This window comes from Bubalus bubalis, chromosome 7 (genome assembly GCF_019923935.1).
Source record: "Bubalus bubalis isolate 160015118507 breed Murrah chromosome 7, NDDB_SH_1, whole genome shotgun sequence".
Classification (NCBI taxonomy): domain Eukaryota; kingdom Metazoa; phylum Chordata; class Mammalia; order Artiodactyla; family Bovidae; genus Bubalus; species Bubalus bubalis.
This window is the reverse complement of record NC_059163.1, coordinates 30,825,894-30,841,774: the sequence shown is the minus strand read 5'-3', so window position 1 is coordinate 30,841,774 and position 15,881 is coordinate 30,825,894. Positions and strand designations below refer to the sequence as shown.

At 37.2% G+C, this 15,881-nt stretch overlaps 1 protein-coding gene across 8 annotated transcripts in view; it reads left to right on the top strand.

Annotated features, from left to right (window-relative positions):
- Positions 1-15,881, top strand: part of SLC4A4 (solute carrier family 4 member 4) — a 363,718-nt gene that overhangs the window by 171,312 nt on the left and 176,525 nt on the right. For 5 of the 8 annotated variants that reach the window (XM_044945800.2, XM_044945799.2, XM_044945801.2 and 2 more), the window contains 2 exons: positions 1,870-2,049; positions 13,764-13,859. In XM_044945800.2, the coding sequence (XP_044801735.2) occupies positions 1,870-2,049; positions 13,764-13,859 (276 nt within the window). The remainder of the gene's footprint in view (positions 1-1,869; positions 2,050-13,763; positions 13,860-15,881) is intronic. The other 3 variants (XM_044945798.2, XM_006069347.4, XM_006069346.4) reach the window with 3 other exon arrangements.

Genomic DNA, 15,881 nt, shown 5'->3' with positions numbered 1-15,881 from the left:
GGCAAGATTTCAGTCCTTTTTTATGGCCAAGTAATACTTTATTATACATATATATATATATGTATGTTATATATCACATTTTCTTTGTCCAACTTTAGGTTGCATTTATACCTTGGCTATTGTAAATAATGCTGCAGTGAATATAGGGGTGCATATATTGTTTTGAATTAGTGTTTTGGTTTCTTTGTCCAAGAATCTAGAAATGGAATTGCTGGGCTGTGTGATTGTTCTTTTTTTAATCTTTTGAGGAACCTCCATACCATTTTCTATAGTGGCTGCACCAATTTACATTCCCACCAACAGTATTCTGTTGCTGCTGTTGCTGCTGCTGCTAAGTCGCTTCAGTCGCGTCCAACTCTGTGCGACCCCAGAGACGGCAGCCCACCAGGCTCCCCTGTCCCTGGGATTTTCCAGGCAAGAACACTGAAGTGGGTTACCATTTCCTTCTCCAAGGGTTCCCTTTTTGCCACATCCTCACTAACTCTTGCTAATTTGTTATCTTTTTGATGGTAACATTCTTGATAGGTGTGATATCTTTGTGGTTTTGATTTGCTTTTCCCTGATGATTAGTGATATTGAACACCTTTTCAGGTGTCTCTTGGCCATCTATATGTCTTCTTGGAAAAAGGTCTATTCCGATCTTCTGCCCACTTAAAAATTAAACTTTTTGGTGTGTGTTTTTTTTTTTTTTTTTGATATTGAGATATGTGAGTTCTTTACTACTTTAGATGTTAACCCCTATTATATATATTATTTTCAAATATCTTTTCCCATTCAGTAGGTTGTCTTTTTGTTTTGTTGATGGTTTCTTTTACTGTGCAAAAGCTTTTTATTTTGATGTAGTTCCATTTGTTTATTTTTGCTTTTGTTGCGTTTGCCTGAGGAGACAGATCTAAAAAAATATTGCTGAGACTGATGTCAGAGAGTATAATGCCTATGTTTTTTCCATGAGTTTTATGGTTTCAGGTCTTACATTTACATCTTTAACCCATTTGAGTTTATTTTTGTAAATAGTGTGAGAAGGTGGTTTAAAGTGGTTTTTAAAGAAGGTGGTTTAAAGCTAGTAGAAATTTTAGGGTTGTTTTTTTTTTGTAGAAAAACTAAGATATTAAACTTTCTAGAAAATTCTTGTCAGGTTATACTTTAAAATGAATAATAAAATATGTGGTAAAGGCTTTAGTTGGATCTAAACAGGAAGAATAAACCTCCCTTCTTAGAAAAGACTAAGGTATAATTTTGTACTTTAACCTTTCTTTCACTGGATTAATTAGTGTTCAAATAACCTGATATGGGCAAAGGTATTATCGTGTTTTTTTTTTTTTTTTTACTTTGTCCTATTATAAAGAAATTACAGCAGGATTTGGGAGAATAGATTAAGAAAATCAATAATGACATGATGCTAAATTTTATATATTCTCTTCAAGATTTTTTCATATCATTTATATTTCTGGCACACTTCCTATGAAAGAGTACATGAAATTTTCTAATCTTACTTTTAAACAATTGGAAATCGTAAATTATTTGTGTTACTCATAGAAGAATGTGATTAATATAAATTCACTCTCAACCAGGATTGAAAAAAATTTACAAAGCAGTTCTTCCTCTCTAAAGATGTAATTAATACTGGAATATTTCTAACTCTCTTTAACGCCAATGGCACTATACCCTGTATCTTTACCTTCACAGAAAGTGAGAAGTTTGAAATTGAAAAATAATATATTGATATTAAATTTGAGGATAACATCCATAAAATTAGAGTTAACAATTTTAGTTAAAAAATAACTTATTAAAAAACATAAGTTAAAAAAATTTAACTTTGTGGTCTTGTGACTGAATTTTGGTTTTGGTTTTGCTTTGTTTTTATTTCAGAGATGATTGTTGACCATCAGATTGAGACAGGCCTATTGAAACCTGACCTTAAGGATAAGGTGACCTATACTTTGCTCCGGAAGCACCGTCATCAAACCAAGAAATCCAACCTTCGATCCCTGGCTGACATTGGGAAGACCGTCTCCAGTGCAAGTAGGATGTTTACCAACCCTGATAATGGTAATGCAGGGGCCGCCTGGCTGCTGCTCTTTCTTACCTGCCTTACTCACTTTACTCCACCTCTTTTCACCTTTTTTTTTTTTTAAATCCCTCTTCTTATTTCTTCTTTTCTCAACTCATGTGCCACAACCATTTCATAATGACATGTTTTAACCAACTGGGAAGATTTGCAGTCCTGTTGGAAAGATTTCAGCAATTACGACTGTAGGCTGCAAATGCCAAGCCGTCATGGTTGCTCCATACACCTCTATTCTGATTGACTGAGAGGGTTTGGTAATAATGCAGTGATGAATCAATTGAATGTTTCCAATGAATCAGCAGGCCTGTATTTTATTGAGTACATCAAGGAATATGCTTTTGACTTCGTGGTTTGTCAGAATTAGGACAGACTAAGCTTTGATAGGTACTCTGAAATCTCGTATTGTGAAGTGTTTGCTTGATATATGAGATGGTGTCCAGCCTATAGATGGTCATTCATCAAAATAAGATTCAATATTATTTTTACTGCTTAAAAAACCAATCTGCTCTTTTGCAATGTGATAGATGTGAGAATTCAGGTAGGATATTAGCCCGATTATGTAGCAATAGGAAAGGCACTATGTTTTATGTATACTCTTTTACATTTACCAGAATTTCTTGCAAAGTGTCTGGCTTCTGTATCATTGTCTTTGTTTTGAATAAATTTCATAATTGGGTGTAGGCTGAGAAGGGAGAAGTTATTCTCATGAGGTATGGAAAATTAAGGTGTAAAGACTTGCTAAGCATTGGACTGGTCAAACTAGGCCTCTTCCATCCCACGCCCAATCTTTTTGGTGTTAGGAGAAATGAGTAGATAAGGAAATTTTTAATTTGCTGTTCTCAGCTGCACTTTCAGAATAATATAAAACATGTTGTCATAGAAAAGATGGACTAAGTGAAGTGTATAAACTGAATTCTAACTCAGTTCACTCTATTTCTGGAAATTGCGTTTTCTTAATATTAAAATTAATGGCTTTCTGGGAGAGAGCTTACTATTAGCAAACTTTGCTATATTTTGGAATCATTCCACATACACATATTTGAATAGTTTAATGGCTGGAAATGTTATGTGATAAACAGTTTGTTGAAACTGATGTCAGATAATTTTAAGAACAAATCATATTTTAAAAATAATGGCATTTAAAGTACAAGTCTGTTTTTTAGTATCTTATTTGTTAATCTCTGTCTCACATAAAATGAAATTTTATGATTTGGAGATTTATTTTTTATCACGAAGTCAGTGGTAGTATAAAGAAGCAAGCATTGTTTTCAGATGTTGCTATATTTGCAATGAGAAGAGGAACGAGTACGGCAGAGGAAGGGCGCCTTCACCACCAGTGTGGTATGAGCTTAATTTTCCTGGACGTGTAGGTAGAGTAAGAGTTAGGAACAGTTGGGTCTTTGTGGCAGTATCTTGTGCTTTAGGGGAGAGTATTTGGATGTGAAATGCAATTATTGAGTTGATATGGCTCGTCATTCATCTTTTATTCTATCAGTAGATCTTTGTACTGCAGAGAAAAGTTGCAATTGCCTTCACCACTCAGCTTCTCACATGTGAGATGCCTCAGATGCTGGGCAGAAGGCAAGCAGGAAGTGCAGGTGATTCTTTTTCTTTCTGACTTGTCAGCTGATCAGCTAACACCCTAAAGCATGGAATATGACTAGGCCTTTAAAACATGTTGTTTTGGCCTTTTAAATATCTAGAGGCAAGTTTTGCCTTGAGAGATACTATAAGAATGACTTTCAGGTGATTCCAAAATATTTTATTATAAATTATCAGATGGCAAATTTTTGATTTTCTAGAGGCACTTGTTCTTAACTTGCAAGTTTATACATATAGTTATCTTTATGTGTTAGGATTCAAATACTTAATATCTTTAACAACTATGAAATGTTCTTAGGATAAAATTCTAAAATAAAAAGTATAGAACATTTTATACTACTTTAATAAATCTGAATCTTTTATCTATGGTAGTTGGAATAGATTCTAATATCTCCATGTAAAAATGTAGATAAACTTATCACCTTGGTTTTCTATCACAGACTAGAAAATAGAATGCTGCCAGTTTTAGTTATAATAATACCAGTGCAGTTAATGGCTGAAATCTTTGGAGTTACTCTAGAATTAGAAATTTTTTCATTCCCTAGTCATATGCCACCTCTTATATACTTGCAAGGGCCAGTTGTTATCAGGAATTTTGAGGACTGTTTGTTAAACACAGCTACTATTAAAAATTAGATTATATAAACATACAATTAGATATTAATATTAGAAATAATGTTAACGAATACTCTAAATGCATTATCTCCTGCTTATTTTACTATAGGATGCCCTATAAAATAGTGTGTTACTGTTACCTCTTCCCAAATCTACATTCAGGGACTTTATACTGGAAGCTTGCAGTCAGTCCTGATGGTGGTATAATTACCATAGACATCAGGAAATACTACAAATCAGGACTTGATATATTGTTTTGTCAGTTATTTACAACTTTAAAAAGAGTTAGAGAAAATGCTAATAATGCAGGTTAAGCTTACCTATGTAGTATCTATAGCCGATATCTTAGCTTGGGTTTCTATAATATGTTACCAAAGATTGCTGTAAATACTTAAAGAACAAGCATTTATTTCTCACGGTTCTGGAAGCTGGGAAATCCAAGATCAAGAAGCCACAAATGCAGTTCTTGGTGAGGGCCCACTTTGGCTTGTAGATGGTCACCTTCTCATTCTATCTTCAGGTGGTGGAGAGAAATCGATCATCTTTCTCCTATTTCTTTTTATAAGGATGCTTTTTTGGAAGCTAAAATTTATATGCTGAAATCCTAACCCCCAATGTAATGGTATTAGGAGGAGGGGCATTTGGGGAAGAGTCTTCATAAATGGAATTAGCACCCTTTACATTGAGGGTTATGGCACCCCACTCCAGTACTCTTGCCTGGAAAATCCCATGGACGGAGGAGCCTGGTAGGCTGCAGTCCATGAGGTCACTAGGAGTCGGACACGACTGAGCGACTTCACTTTCACTTTTCACTTTTATGCATTGGAGAAGGAAATGGCAACCCACTCCAGTGTTCTTGCCTGGAGAATCCCAGGGACGGGGGAGCCTGGTGGGCTTCTGTCTCTGGGGTCGCACAGAGTCAGACACGACTGAAGCGACTTAGCAGCCAGCAGCAGCAGCACACTGAGGGTTAGGATTTCACCATGTGAATTTTGGGAGAATGCAAGCATTCAGTCCATAACAACTGTTAGAATGTGAGTCGTACAAGGAATTGAGCCAATAGTCTTTCAGTATTAAAAAACTATTATTCAGTTTAATGAAGGAATCACCCACGTCATTGACGATTGAGTCAATGCATTTTCATTGCTTCACTTTTGTTTTACTCGATAGCATATATGATAATGGATGTTCAACATGGGTGTTGGGCCTATGCTTGTTTGCCAGTTGCAACCATAAGTCAGCTATTGATAGAAGAGTTTGGTAAAAATCAACAAAAGCATTGTATGAGAATCAACTGGCTGTATACAGTTTACAATAGAGTATTGTATATTTATTATTTGTATGTATGCTATACATCTTTAAATTGGTAAAATTTACCACTCACACCCATTTGCGCTTGCGCGCACACACATGCACACACATAGACACACACACACATGCACAAGTGTTTTCACCAGAGAGCTGGTTCTCAAACATTTACCAAAACACCCACTACCAACCCACCACTGTCTATCCATGGCTAAATTTTTTAGGGTCCTGATGTGGCTTTGGATTCAAGATGATTGAATGATTTAAAAAGAAATGAAAAACATTTTTATTTGTAATAAATTGGGGAAGAATCAGGTTTATAATATCTTAATTATCGTGAAATTTCCACTTATCCAAGACATCTGTGAATTCTGGTGGATATATCTGCCAGGTATGAAATTTGAGGCAAGTGCCATACTTTATATATTGAGGCAAGCTCAATTTATTAATGGAGGCATTTCTATCAAGTTAGTGTCACAGGAAGAAAATTAATGAGGTTTTCCTTTCCTCTGGTGTTAGATTTTCCTTTACTTACTCTCTTTTTATTTCTCACTATTATTTTAGGCTGAACCATATACAATTGGCATTTTTGTGGGTAAAATATAGTTGACTACCAACAGTTTCATATGGTTCTATTTAATAGTTTGGTCAGAGATACTTAGGTAATAATTCTGTATTATTTTAGTTTACACTATGAAAGAATAACATTGAAGCCTAAGAATGTTCCTTAATAGTGTTTAAAAGTCAAATAAGGTATATTTAGTTTGCATTTTATTAGAAAGTGAAAGTTTAGACTTAATTGGTATTCTTTCAAAAATATTTAATAATATGTTTCTGACAAGGTTACCTGATAACTCTGTTTTAAAGAGCTATGTTTTATAGGATTATATGATTTTTTTAAAATGTCATTTACCACGTAAATGGATACTTTTGATATGTACTGTCTAACAAAAGATGGATAAGACCCAACTTTAAGACCAAGAACCTTAATTTGAGTATTCAGCTTTCACTGCCTTTATGGAAATTTGGGCAGTGCTTTCATGAATTTGTCCCTGGTGTTTTCCTGATTTCATTTCTACTCCCTAGACTCTCATAAAAATCCTTGCCCTCTGTGGTCTAGGAGATGCCCTTTACTGAGAAATTATTTTGGTTATCCAACTAGACCTAGACTATAAATTTCATATTGCCCAATCCATTTTTATGACCCCAATTTTCATTATTTTTTTAAGTGAAAAGTTGTAAAGGTAATTTAGTACTTAGCTTCTATGTCTGTAAAACATAAAATGAAAATTAAATGAGATAATGCATGTAAAATGTTTTGAATGGTGATTGTACATAGTACCATCACTGGTACTTTATACAGTGGTACCATAGTACCATCACTCAACAAATAATATTAAATTATATGTAATTATATGTATTATATGTTTAAGCACAGGTAAGGAAGAAAAATCTCATATTGAGTGATGGTATTTGCTGGAGTGATATTTGCTCTATAACTTACCATTTGGGAAGAATCTCATGGATATATTGCTGATTTATTTCCTCTGCCCTTCAGTAAGTGATACCATTTCACTAGCAGTGGGAGAGGAGGAAACTCTTTCTTATCACAGCCCTCTTGCAGAATAGTCTGTCCCTGTCATTGATTTTCCTCTTTTCTGGCTGTCAGGGAAACCCTAAACCACACTGAGAATCTAAGACTTAAGGCTTCTCCAGTAGGTAGATGAGGGTTTGGAAAAGGTGGCGGCTCCATGCCAGGGCAACTGCTTCTAGACCTCATCAGGCTCCTTCTGGTGCACTGTGGCCTCTTCTGTAGTTACAGGGAGCCAGGGCCTGCTCCTGATGGCATCTCTGAATTTTATCTCAATTTACCTTCTTTTTTTTTCTATCAGTTATGAGAAATGCAATACCACTTGCTCCTACCCTGTACTTTTTCTGCAAATTTCTCTTTTCATTGTTAACTTCCAGGCAGTATGCTGATTCCTAGCTCTTTCCCACACTGCAGTTTCTAACATTAGAACAGAACAATTTTCCAGGTATGAATCCTGGTGTGGGTTGCCATGCCCTCCTCCAGGGGATCTTCCCGACCCAGGCATTGAACCTATGTCTCTTATGTCTCCTGCATTGGCAGGCTGGTTCTTTACCACTAGTGCCATGTGGGAAGCCCCTTAAAAAATGTGAAAAGTGAAAGTTGCTAACTTGTGTCTGATTCTTTGCGACCCCAAGGACTATAGCCTGCCAGGCTCCTCTGTCCATGGAATTCTCCAAGCCAGATTACTGGAGTGAGTAGCCATTTCCTTCTCTAGGGGAGCTTCCCAACCCAGGGATCAAACCCAGGTCTTCTGCATTGCACGCAAATTCTTTACCATCTGAGTCACCAGGGAAAAAGTGTAGTCTCTTGCTATTACCTACAGTAACATAAATAGTGGTTAGCAACAGAAAACAAACAATGAAAAAAAATCAGTGTTTTATTCTGTTAATTCTCGGCCCTATTGAAATGGAAGTGGAATTAGCTAGGCTCTCACTGCTTTGCATCCGATTGGAGGTTAGACATATTCCAGCTACTTGGTTTGGGTATTAGCTCAAACTGCCTAGATGCTGGCACGTGGTAGATCTGGCTGGGACCACTGCCAGGTTTGGCAGCTTTCTCACTCCCTGTAGACATTCTTAGGTTTTATCTGGGTTTTGGATTCCAGCTTATCCCAGTAGTCTCTGTCTGGGTTATTCTACTCTGAAGTTCCCCTCTCCCCTCCATACCCTTGAATTCAGACGTGCTCCCTGAATCAGTGGGGAAGGCAGACATTTCCCTGACTTTCCTCTAAGGTTCTGTCCCAGAAGTGGTCATCGTGTTTCTCCAGTTCTAAGATAGGTCAGCTCTCAGGCCTCCATCACCTTCAGAGGAGAGTCAGCTTCCCAGGTGCCTTTCTGTGTATAATCAGCTCTTTCCAAAACCAGCAGCACACATCCATCTGTTTTGTTCAGAACTCAAATTCTCCGTTCATTTGCACAGCACAGATGAATGTCCTGGCCAGAATTCAATGAATGACCAAGCTCTTCTCAGCCTTAGATTAAATGAACCCATCCATGGAAAGTTACTAGAAAAATGCCTCAATAAATGTAATCTTTAATAACAGTGATGGAATAACAGTAGTATTTCTAAACCATCTATCAGACACTATTCTTATTTTATTTTCTTTTCCTGGGCAGGTGACTGAACATCCAGCTTTATAATGTTCAGATTGTTAAATAAACAACACAATTTTCTCCAAGAATCATACTCTGAGTATTTGCTAGTCTAGTCTGCTCTTTATGGCAGTGAAGAGTCAGGCTTAAGAGATACAACACACACACACACAAACACACACACACAAAAAGAGATACAACACAAGTAAGTGTTTAGGTTTTGATATTGAAAGCCTACTTTATAATCTCCTTGAAGACCATCTTTTCCAAAGGCTTCATTCTAATCCAGGAGAAATACTTAGTAGCATCATGAGTTTGAGCAGTTTGCATTATCATAGTCTTAAGCCTCAGTTTCTATACCTGTAAAATAGGATAGTAATGTCTCATTCAACATATACAACCAGAAATAAATGAGATATCTTTGTGAGAAGTATTTAATAATCATAATGTGAGATACCATTGTAAGGAAAACTATTATTCAGAAAGGTTTTAAGGGGAAAATGTAGTGTCTTTCAGATTTAAAACTGAATACAGAGCTTCAGTTCCCCACCATTATTTTGTATTCTTTTAACTTCTGCATCTTTTAGTTTTTTTTCCCTACTACTCCATATGTGAAAGCATTCTGGGAGTTCTGTTTTTAAAACAGTGCTACTTTCATTATCAACCTTCAGATGCCAAATAATACATAAGGAGATGCCACTCATGGCTTTATAATGTTTTAACTTAGGAGTATGAAGATTGATTAATATGTCTGAGCAACGATAGTTCTTAGCTATCAGTAAATAATATTGGAGAAGGGCATGGCAACCCACTCCAGTATTCTTGCCTGGAGAATCCTATGGATCGAGGAGCCCCATTGGTGAGTACAGTCCATAGGGTTGCAAAGAGTTGGACACGACTGAAGCGACTTAACACACACATTAATAAATTATATATATATATATATATATATCAGGATGTTGAAATAAACATATTTAAAATTTTTACTAATTGCTAGTCTATTTTACAAAACCAGGGTCTGTAAAGGAGTAAAGGAATGGAATAATTTTTATTGTCCTATCTTAACATATAAGAATATTTCTTCTCCATTACTTTCTTTCTCTGAAAAGAAGTCCTTAACTGATTTTCTGCTGCCAAACCAGGAGTAAATCTTCTTCTGAGGCTTGAGATCTTGATGGAGCTGCCCTTGTGAAATCTCACTCTCCCCAGCCTCAGGTTACTCTAAGAGCAGACAGGGGAATAGTTGTATATCCTATTCTCTGCCCCGGTCCCTATGAGAGAGAAATAGAGAGGAGAGGAAAGGGAAGCACGGGAAAACGTGAGGAATGAGGGATGGCAAAATGGGGACGTGAGATATGAGCACTATGTACTCTTTACCATGTTTCCCAAAAAGAAAAAAGGGAGAAGAAAACCAAGGTCTTCCGAGAATAACTAAACATTTCTCATTTCACTCAAACCCTGTTTCAGTAAAAGTACAAATGACAAAATGGAGATTTTTTTTTCAGGTCTGTGAACCTGATTTCTTAAAAATGACATTTTGAAATTAAAGCTGCATCAAATGAGGCCAAGGTTGCTGCCTTCCATGTTGTCCAACACCCTTGAATAAAGGAAACATTCCTCCATCAATAATAGTAGTAGCAATAGCAGCAACAGTATTACCTCCCATTAACTCAGTACCTATTATACACCAGGTATTGCTCTCTAGGATGTTTTTATTTATTTGATTTTCATACCTATAGTTTATTTATTTATTTACTTTACAACATTGTATTGGTTTTGCCATACGTTGACATGAATCCACCATGGGTGTACATGTATTATGTTTTTAAAGTTTCTATATTGTATCTCCATTTGTAGATGAAAAGCCTGAAGAAATATAAAATAAAGAAATCTTAGAAATGTGAAATAACTTACCCAAATGCATAAAAATAGAGGAACCTAGTATACTTAATAACAGTATTCTGATTCAGCTACAGTGGTCATGAGCTTCCTCAATCACAATTTATTTCCCATACATCAGTGAGTCCAGGGCTCTCACTTTGTGAAATATTGTGATGTTAAAAGAGCTCTGAGGTCTTTCTTTGTCTAGGCAGAAATTTATGTGAAAGATGGCAGTTGGACATCTTTATTGGCTTTCCAAATGCAGATTTCTAGGCAACATGTCATGTGTTTATGGGTGAAATAATGCTAAACTCCTGAGTAAAATTTCTTGGCTAAATAATGGTGTGGAATACATACAACATTGCAATCCTGAAAGAGTCCTAAAATTTTAACAGTAGTTAAATTAATCATCTTTTTAATAAGATTGTTAAAAAATTTGATAGAGAAGCTTTTTTTTGGGGGGGGGTTGGTTATTTGCATGATTCAAGTAGGGACACCCTTACTTGAACAGATTTAGGATTTATGCTTTTAGACAAGTTGATTCTCAAGGAAAAGATGAATCATTACAAAAAAATCCTGTTCAGAACACCTTTTCCTACAGTCTAGATATTGGGAACTGTCACTCAGAAATCTTCAGGGCTTTATCTTTCCTCATCAAGTCACAGTAATATAAACCAGTTTCTTGTTTATGCCCGAAGCCAGGCAAAAATGATTTAAAAGAGAATATGTAAGATAGTAGCAAAGCTAAGATGTTTATTTTGTAGCTTAAGTGTAGAAGAAGTACAATGAAAGCATTATTTGGAAAAGGCTTACATAATATATCATTATCATGGTATAATCATAAAGTTTGGCTTGGCTTTAAGAACAGCTTTTTTAACATTTTGTCTATGGAGTAAATTTGTGACGAGAAGAAAAGCAACATAAAAGGGTTATAGAGTTTGTATCTCTTCCTGCACAGAAGTACAGGGAGGGTCTAACAATCAAAATGTTGGAATTTGCCAATACAAGTAATGGATGCTGTGAGCCTCCCAGTTTTCATGAGGGTAAGCAGCCAGATGGCTCCAATGAGCTTTACTAAAACACAGGTGCCAAGTCTCTATGGGCAGTTTCGTTTTCATGCTTGTCTTTGGAGCCAGATTCTTTGCCAGTGTGTGCCAGGCTCCATTCCACTGTCCCTTTGATGGCGAGGCTCAGCATTCATGGAGGCTGTATATGCAAAAAGGTGTTTCCATCTTTAGTTCCCAACTAATAACACACTGACATGCTGTGGGGAAAGTAGAGGAAAGAGAAGCTCTTTGGGGAAGCTAGTCATCAGCATCTGAGTTTTGGAGCAGATTTATTTTAGGAGCAGGCCATGGTATCGGTGATCAAATTTGGGTAACTTTGTATTGTCCAGCCGCTGAAGAATGTGAAGGCTCTTTTTAGTTTACTTTGCATTCCTAACCTCTGTCTGCTCTCACTGAACTGGAATTTTGGTTGGTTCTTTCTTGGGCCCAGATAAATGGCAGCCAGTAGTTCGGCCTTCTTTCATTTCCTTTAGCTAAGCCTGCAGGAATATTGGCTCACAAGCGGGTCCCCTCGTTGTCAGAAGAAATAGGAGGTGAAAGTGGGCCTGTATGACAATATATATTTCTAAATGCCTCTCTCTTAACAAAAGCAATTTTGGAATTATCTCAACTGGTTCATTTCCCTTTTTCATTTTTCTTAGTGCAATACAAACTTGCAAAGAAGTTCAATTATGGGAAACAATTAAAAATTCAGATTGCAAAGAAAAGACATCAGATTTGCCTCAAACAGGTGTTGGCACAGATGGCCCGCTCACAAGTCCTGGCTTTATTTACAGCTTTTAAACACAGACAGATAAATTGACAAAAATGTTTCTAGATTTTATAATGTGCTGAATGCCCAAATTTGGCCATCAACTTACATTAATTTGTAATTGATTTAATTTAGAACTTGACCTCCCCAGTCACCAATAGCCTTAAGAGCACTATTTGTCTGCCCTGTCACTTGCATACTTGTGTGAATAGATTATCTAATGTTTGGTTCTGTTTGGATATGCTTGCTTTGTTACTTTGATCATTTAACAACTATATTACTAAGGGAAAAAAACTCTCTCAAGTCAAATTGTATGTAGTCTGATGGTTAGTTATTTCCAACCTCATTGTTGTTCCTTAAAGGATAATTATACTGCCTGTTTCTTACTAGGAGTGGGGCATTTGATGAGAGTAGCAAAACAGATGACATAAAACCCAAATGCAACTATCTCCAGGCTGAAGTTGATGGTGTTCTCCAGTTGATTAAAAATATTTGGAGGAACCATACTATATATTTAGCCTGCATCATTATTCAGTCTCTGATGTACTTTAAGATTTGGCGTGGGTGCACCACATATTAAAATTATACTAAAAATAAGGATTAAAGAGCAACGGAAAATGAGAACTAATGTGCCATTCTAAATGGATTTGTATTACGATATTGATTTATCTATATCCTAGTCTCATGTTGCTGAAGGGCTAAAAAACAGGAGGCAAAGGGTATTAAAAACCAGTTTTATATTCATGAAGGAAAACATTTCCTAAGTCAAAATATGAGATGTTGCTTTCTGCTTTGGGTATAAGATCCATAAAAGGGTGTGTTGGACAGATCACAAGAGAGTGCCTTGCTAATATAACGCCTTGCTCCCTGTGCCTTGCACAAGTGTGTGTGACTTCCCTCTGTGTGTGCTTATGTGGTGCAAGATTATTAACAATCATGATCTTACATCTTGAGATTAGTGTTCATTATGTAAATCTTTTCTCTGGGTACAATCCATGTTTTGTGTATTAGTACTTCAGGGTGGATCAGCCATTGGTAGTTGGGGAACTATGATGATTGAATGTAATTTGTTTCAGGCTCTGAAATTCTGTGTTGGGATTTGTTCCATCTAAGAATGCAGGGTCATGGGAGGGGGTGTGTGTCAATGTAATATGTCATTGTTCTCCTTTAACCCGCTTGTGTGATTTGCTTTAGTATTTTTTTCTTCTTAATCAATGCTTTCATCCTCATCTTTGCTGTGGCTGCTCATGTGTCCTCCTCCTCCTGTCTTCTGCTTCTGGCACTAAAGCCCGCAGCCCGCTTGAGAACTCAGTGCCCTGCCTAGCAACCCGCACCTTGGACGATGACCCCCGAGTGCGGCGCAGTCCCAGCGTGGGATGGCTAAGTAAGTCAATGGCCGGGAAAGGGCAAGGATGGTGGCGGTGGTGGCGTGGGAGGGCGTGAAGACGGGGCTTATGGTAACTAACTGAGTGCAAGCGTCCTCAAGAGCGCCTGGAAGGGTAAGGCTCACAGGTTGCTAAATTCACAATTATGGATTCATTTCTTCTACTAGCAAAGAGGACAGTAATAATGTATTCTCTGTGTGACCTGCCATCCTGAATTAAGTTGAGTACCTTGTAAGCCAGTGGAAAGAGTTGGAGACGAAGGGCTGGGCTTGGCACTGGCAGTGTCCCTCCGTGGAACATTTATCAGAACCTCAGTTTCCTCGTGGGGAGATGATGTCATATTTTCTTATTTCAGAGGATTGTGAGGAAGATATCATGAAAATGAGATCTCTACAGGAGGTTTGAAAGCATTCAAATGCTGGTCAAGAGGAAAAACTTACCAAGTTAGTGGTTTAAAAACCCCTCAAGTACTGCTTAAGTGCCGGAAAGGCAATAGGTGCTACAGATGAAAATGTAGCATAAGATAGAATCTTTATTTTTGAAAATTGTTTGTGAAGAGATAGGATATACATACCTAAAACCAAAAGAGAACGTGTACCCAAAACACATGAGCTTTCCCCCATGATTTCCAAATTTGATTATATGTGATAAAAATTACTTTTAGTTGTGAAGAAGCCCATTCATGGTGACCCCATTGGGCTTTTAGCTGTATACTGTTACCTTTCTTAAAATGAACCTATTGATTAAGCTTTTTGCTTAGTGTAAGGAAATTTCACTTACTGGAGAAGATGTTTTCTCAGATGACTTAATGGGGGAAGTTTTACTTCATCCTAAAATGATGTTTGTTATGGTCAATTCTTCCAGGATTTATTGGAGTGAATTTGATCTTTTTAGAAAGTGTAGTCATAATCTCCATGTCCCATAGAAATATAAATATATGTTGTCCATGTCAGGCACTGTACTAGACACTGGGTATTTTAGAAATGTATAAGTGAGTCCTTGCCCTCAGCAGGGCTTCCTTTTTAATGAAGAAGGCAGGTAAAATGGATAACAGTTGCAGCATATGTTAGGTAAAATGACTAAAAGTACATACCCACCCACACACACCCACACATACACACCCACCCACCCCTCTCCACACCCCACAAGATTATGGGAACATCTGCTGGGCCTGGGAGTTATGATGGTAGAAGAGGCTTTTGGACAAGATGATTTGGGGGTTAATCTTGAATAAAAAATAAGAATTTGGTGGCAGGAGAATTGGGAGGAAGGGCTACTTACCGAACTACTAACTTTGCAATTATTTCTGCTGTACAGTAGGCTGAAGAAGCTTGAATGATAATTTTGTATATAATAATGAGTAGGCAAACATTAATTCATCACTTTTTTGGTACAATCCTTGAGCTAAGGGTTGGTACATTTATGGGGCACCATTTAATTTTCTGAACAATCCTGTGAAATGTCTATTGTTATCCACAGTTTACAGATGAAATGGGGATTAGGGAGGTTTAATAACTTGCCCAAATCATAGAGATCATTAAGTATCTTGGGTAGGAATTGAACTTCATCATTCAGTAGTTTCATCTATAACTTTGATGAATAGTGTCTTACTGAGGTTCAGTTCAGTTCAGTCGCTCAGTTGTGTCCGACTCTTTGCGACCCCATGAATCGTAGCACGCCAGGCCTCCCTGTCCATCACCATCTCCCGGAGTTCACTCAAACTCACGTCCATCGAGTCGGTGATGCCATCCAGCCTTCTCATCCTCTGTCGTCCCCTTCTCCTCCTGCCCCCAATCCCTCCCAGCATCAGAGTCTTTTCCAATGAGTCAACTCTTCGCATGAGGTGGCCAAAGTACTAGAGTTTCAGCTTTAGCATCATTCCTTCAAAAGAACACCCAGGACTGATCTCTTCCAGAATGGACTGGTTGGATCTCCTTGCAGTCCAAGGGACTCTCAAGAGTCTTTTCCAACACCACAGTTCAAAAGCACCAATTCTTCGGCGCTCAGCCTTCTTCACAGTC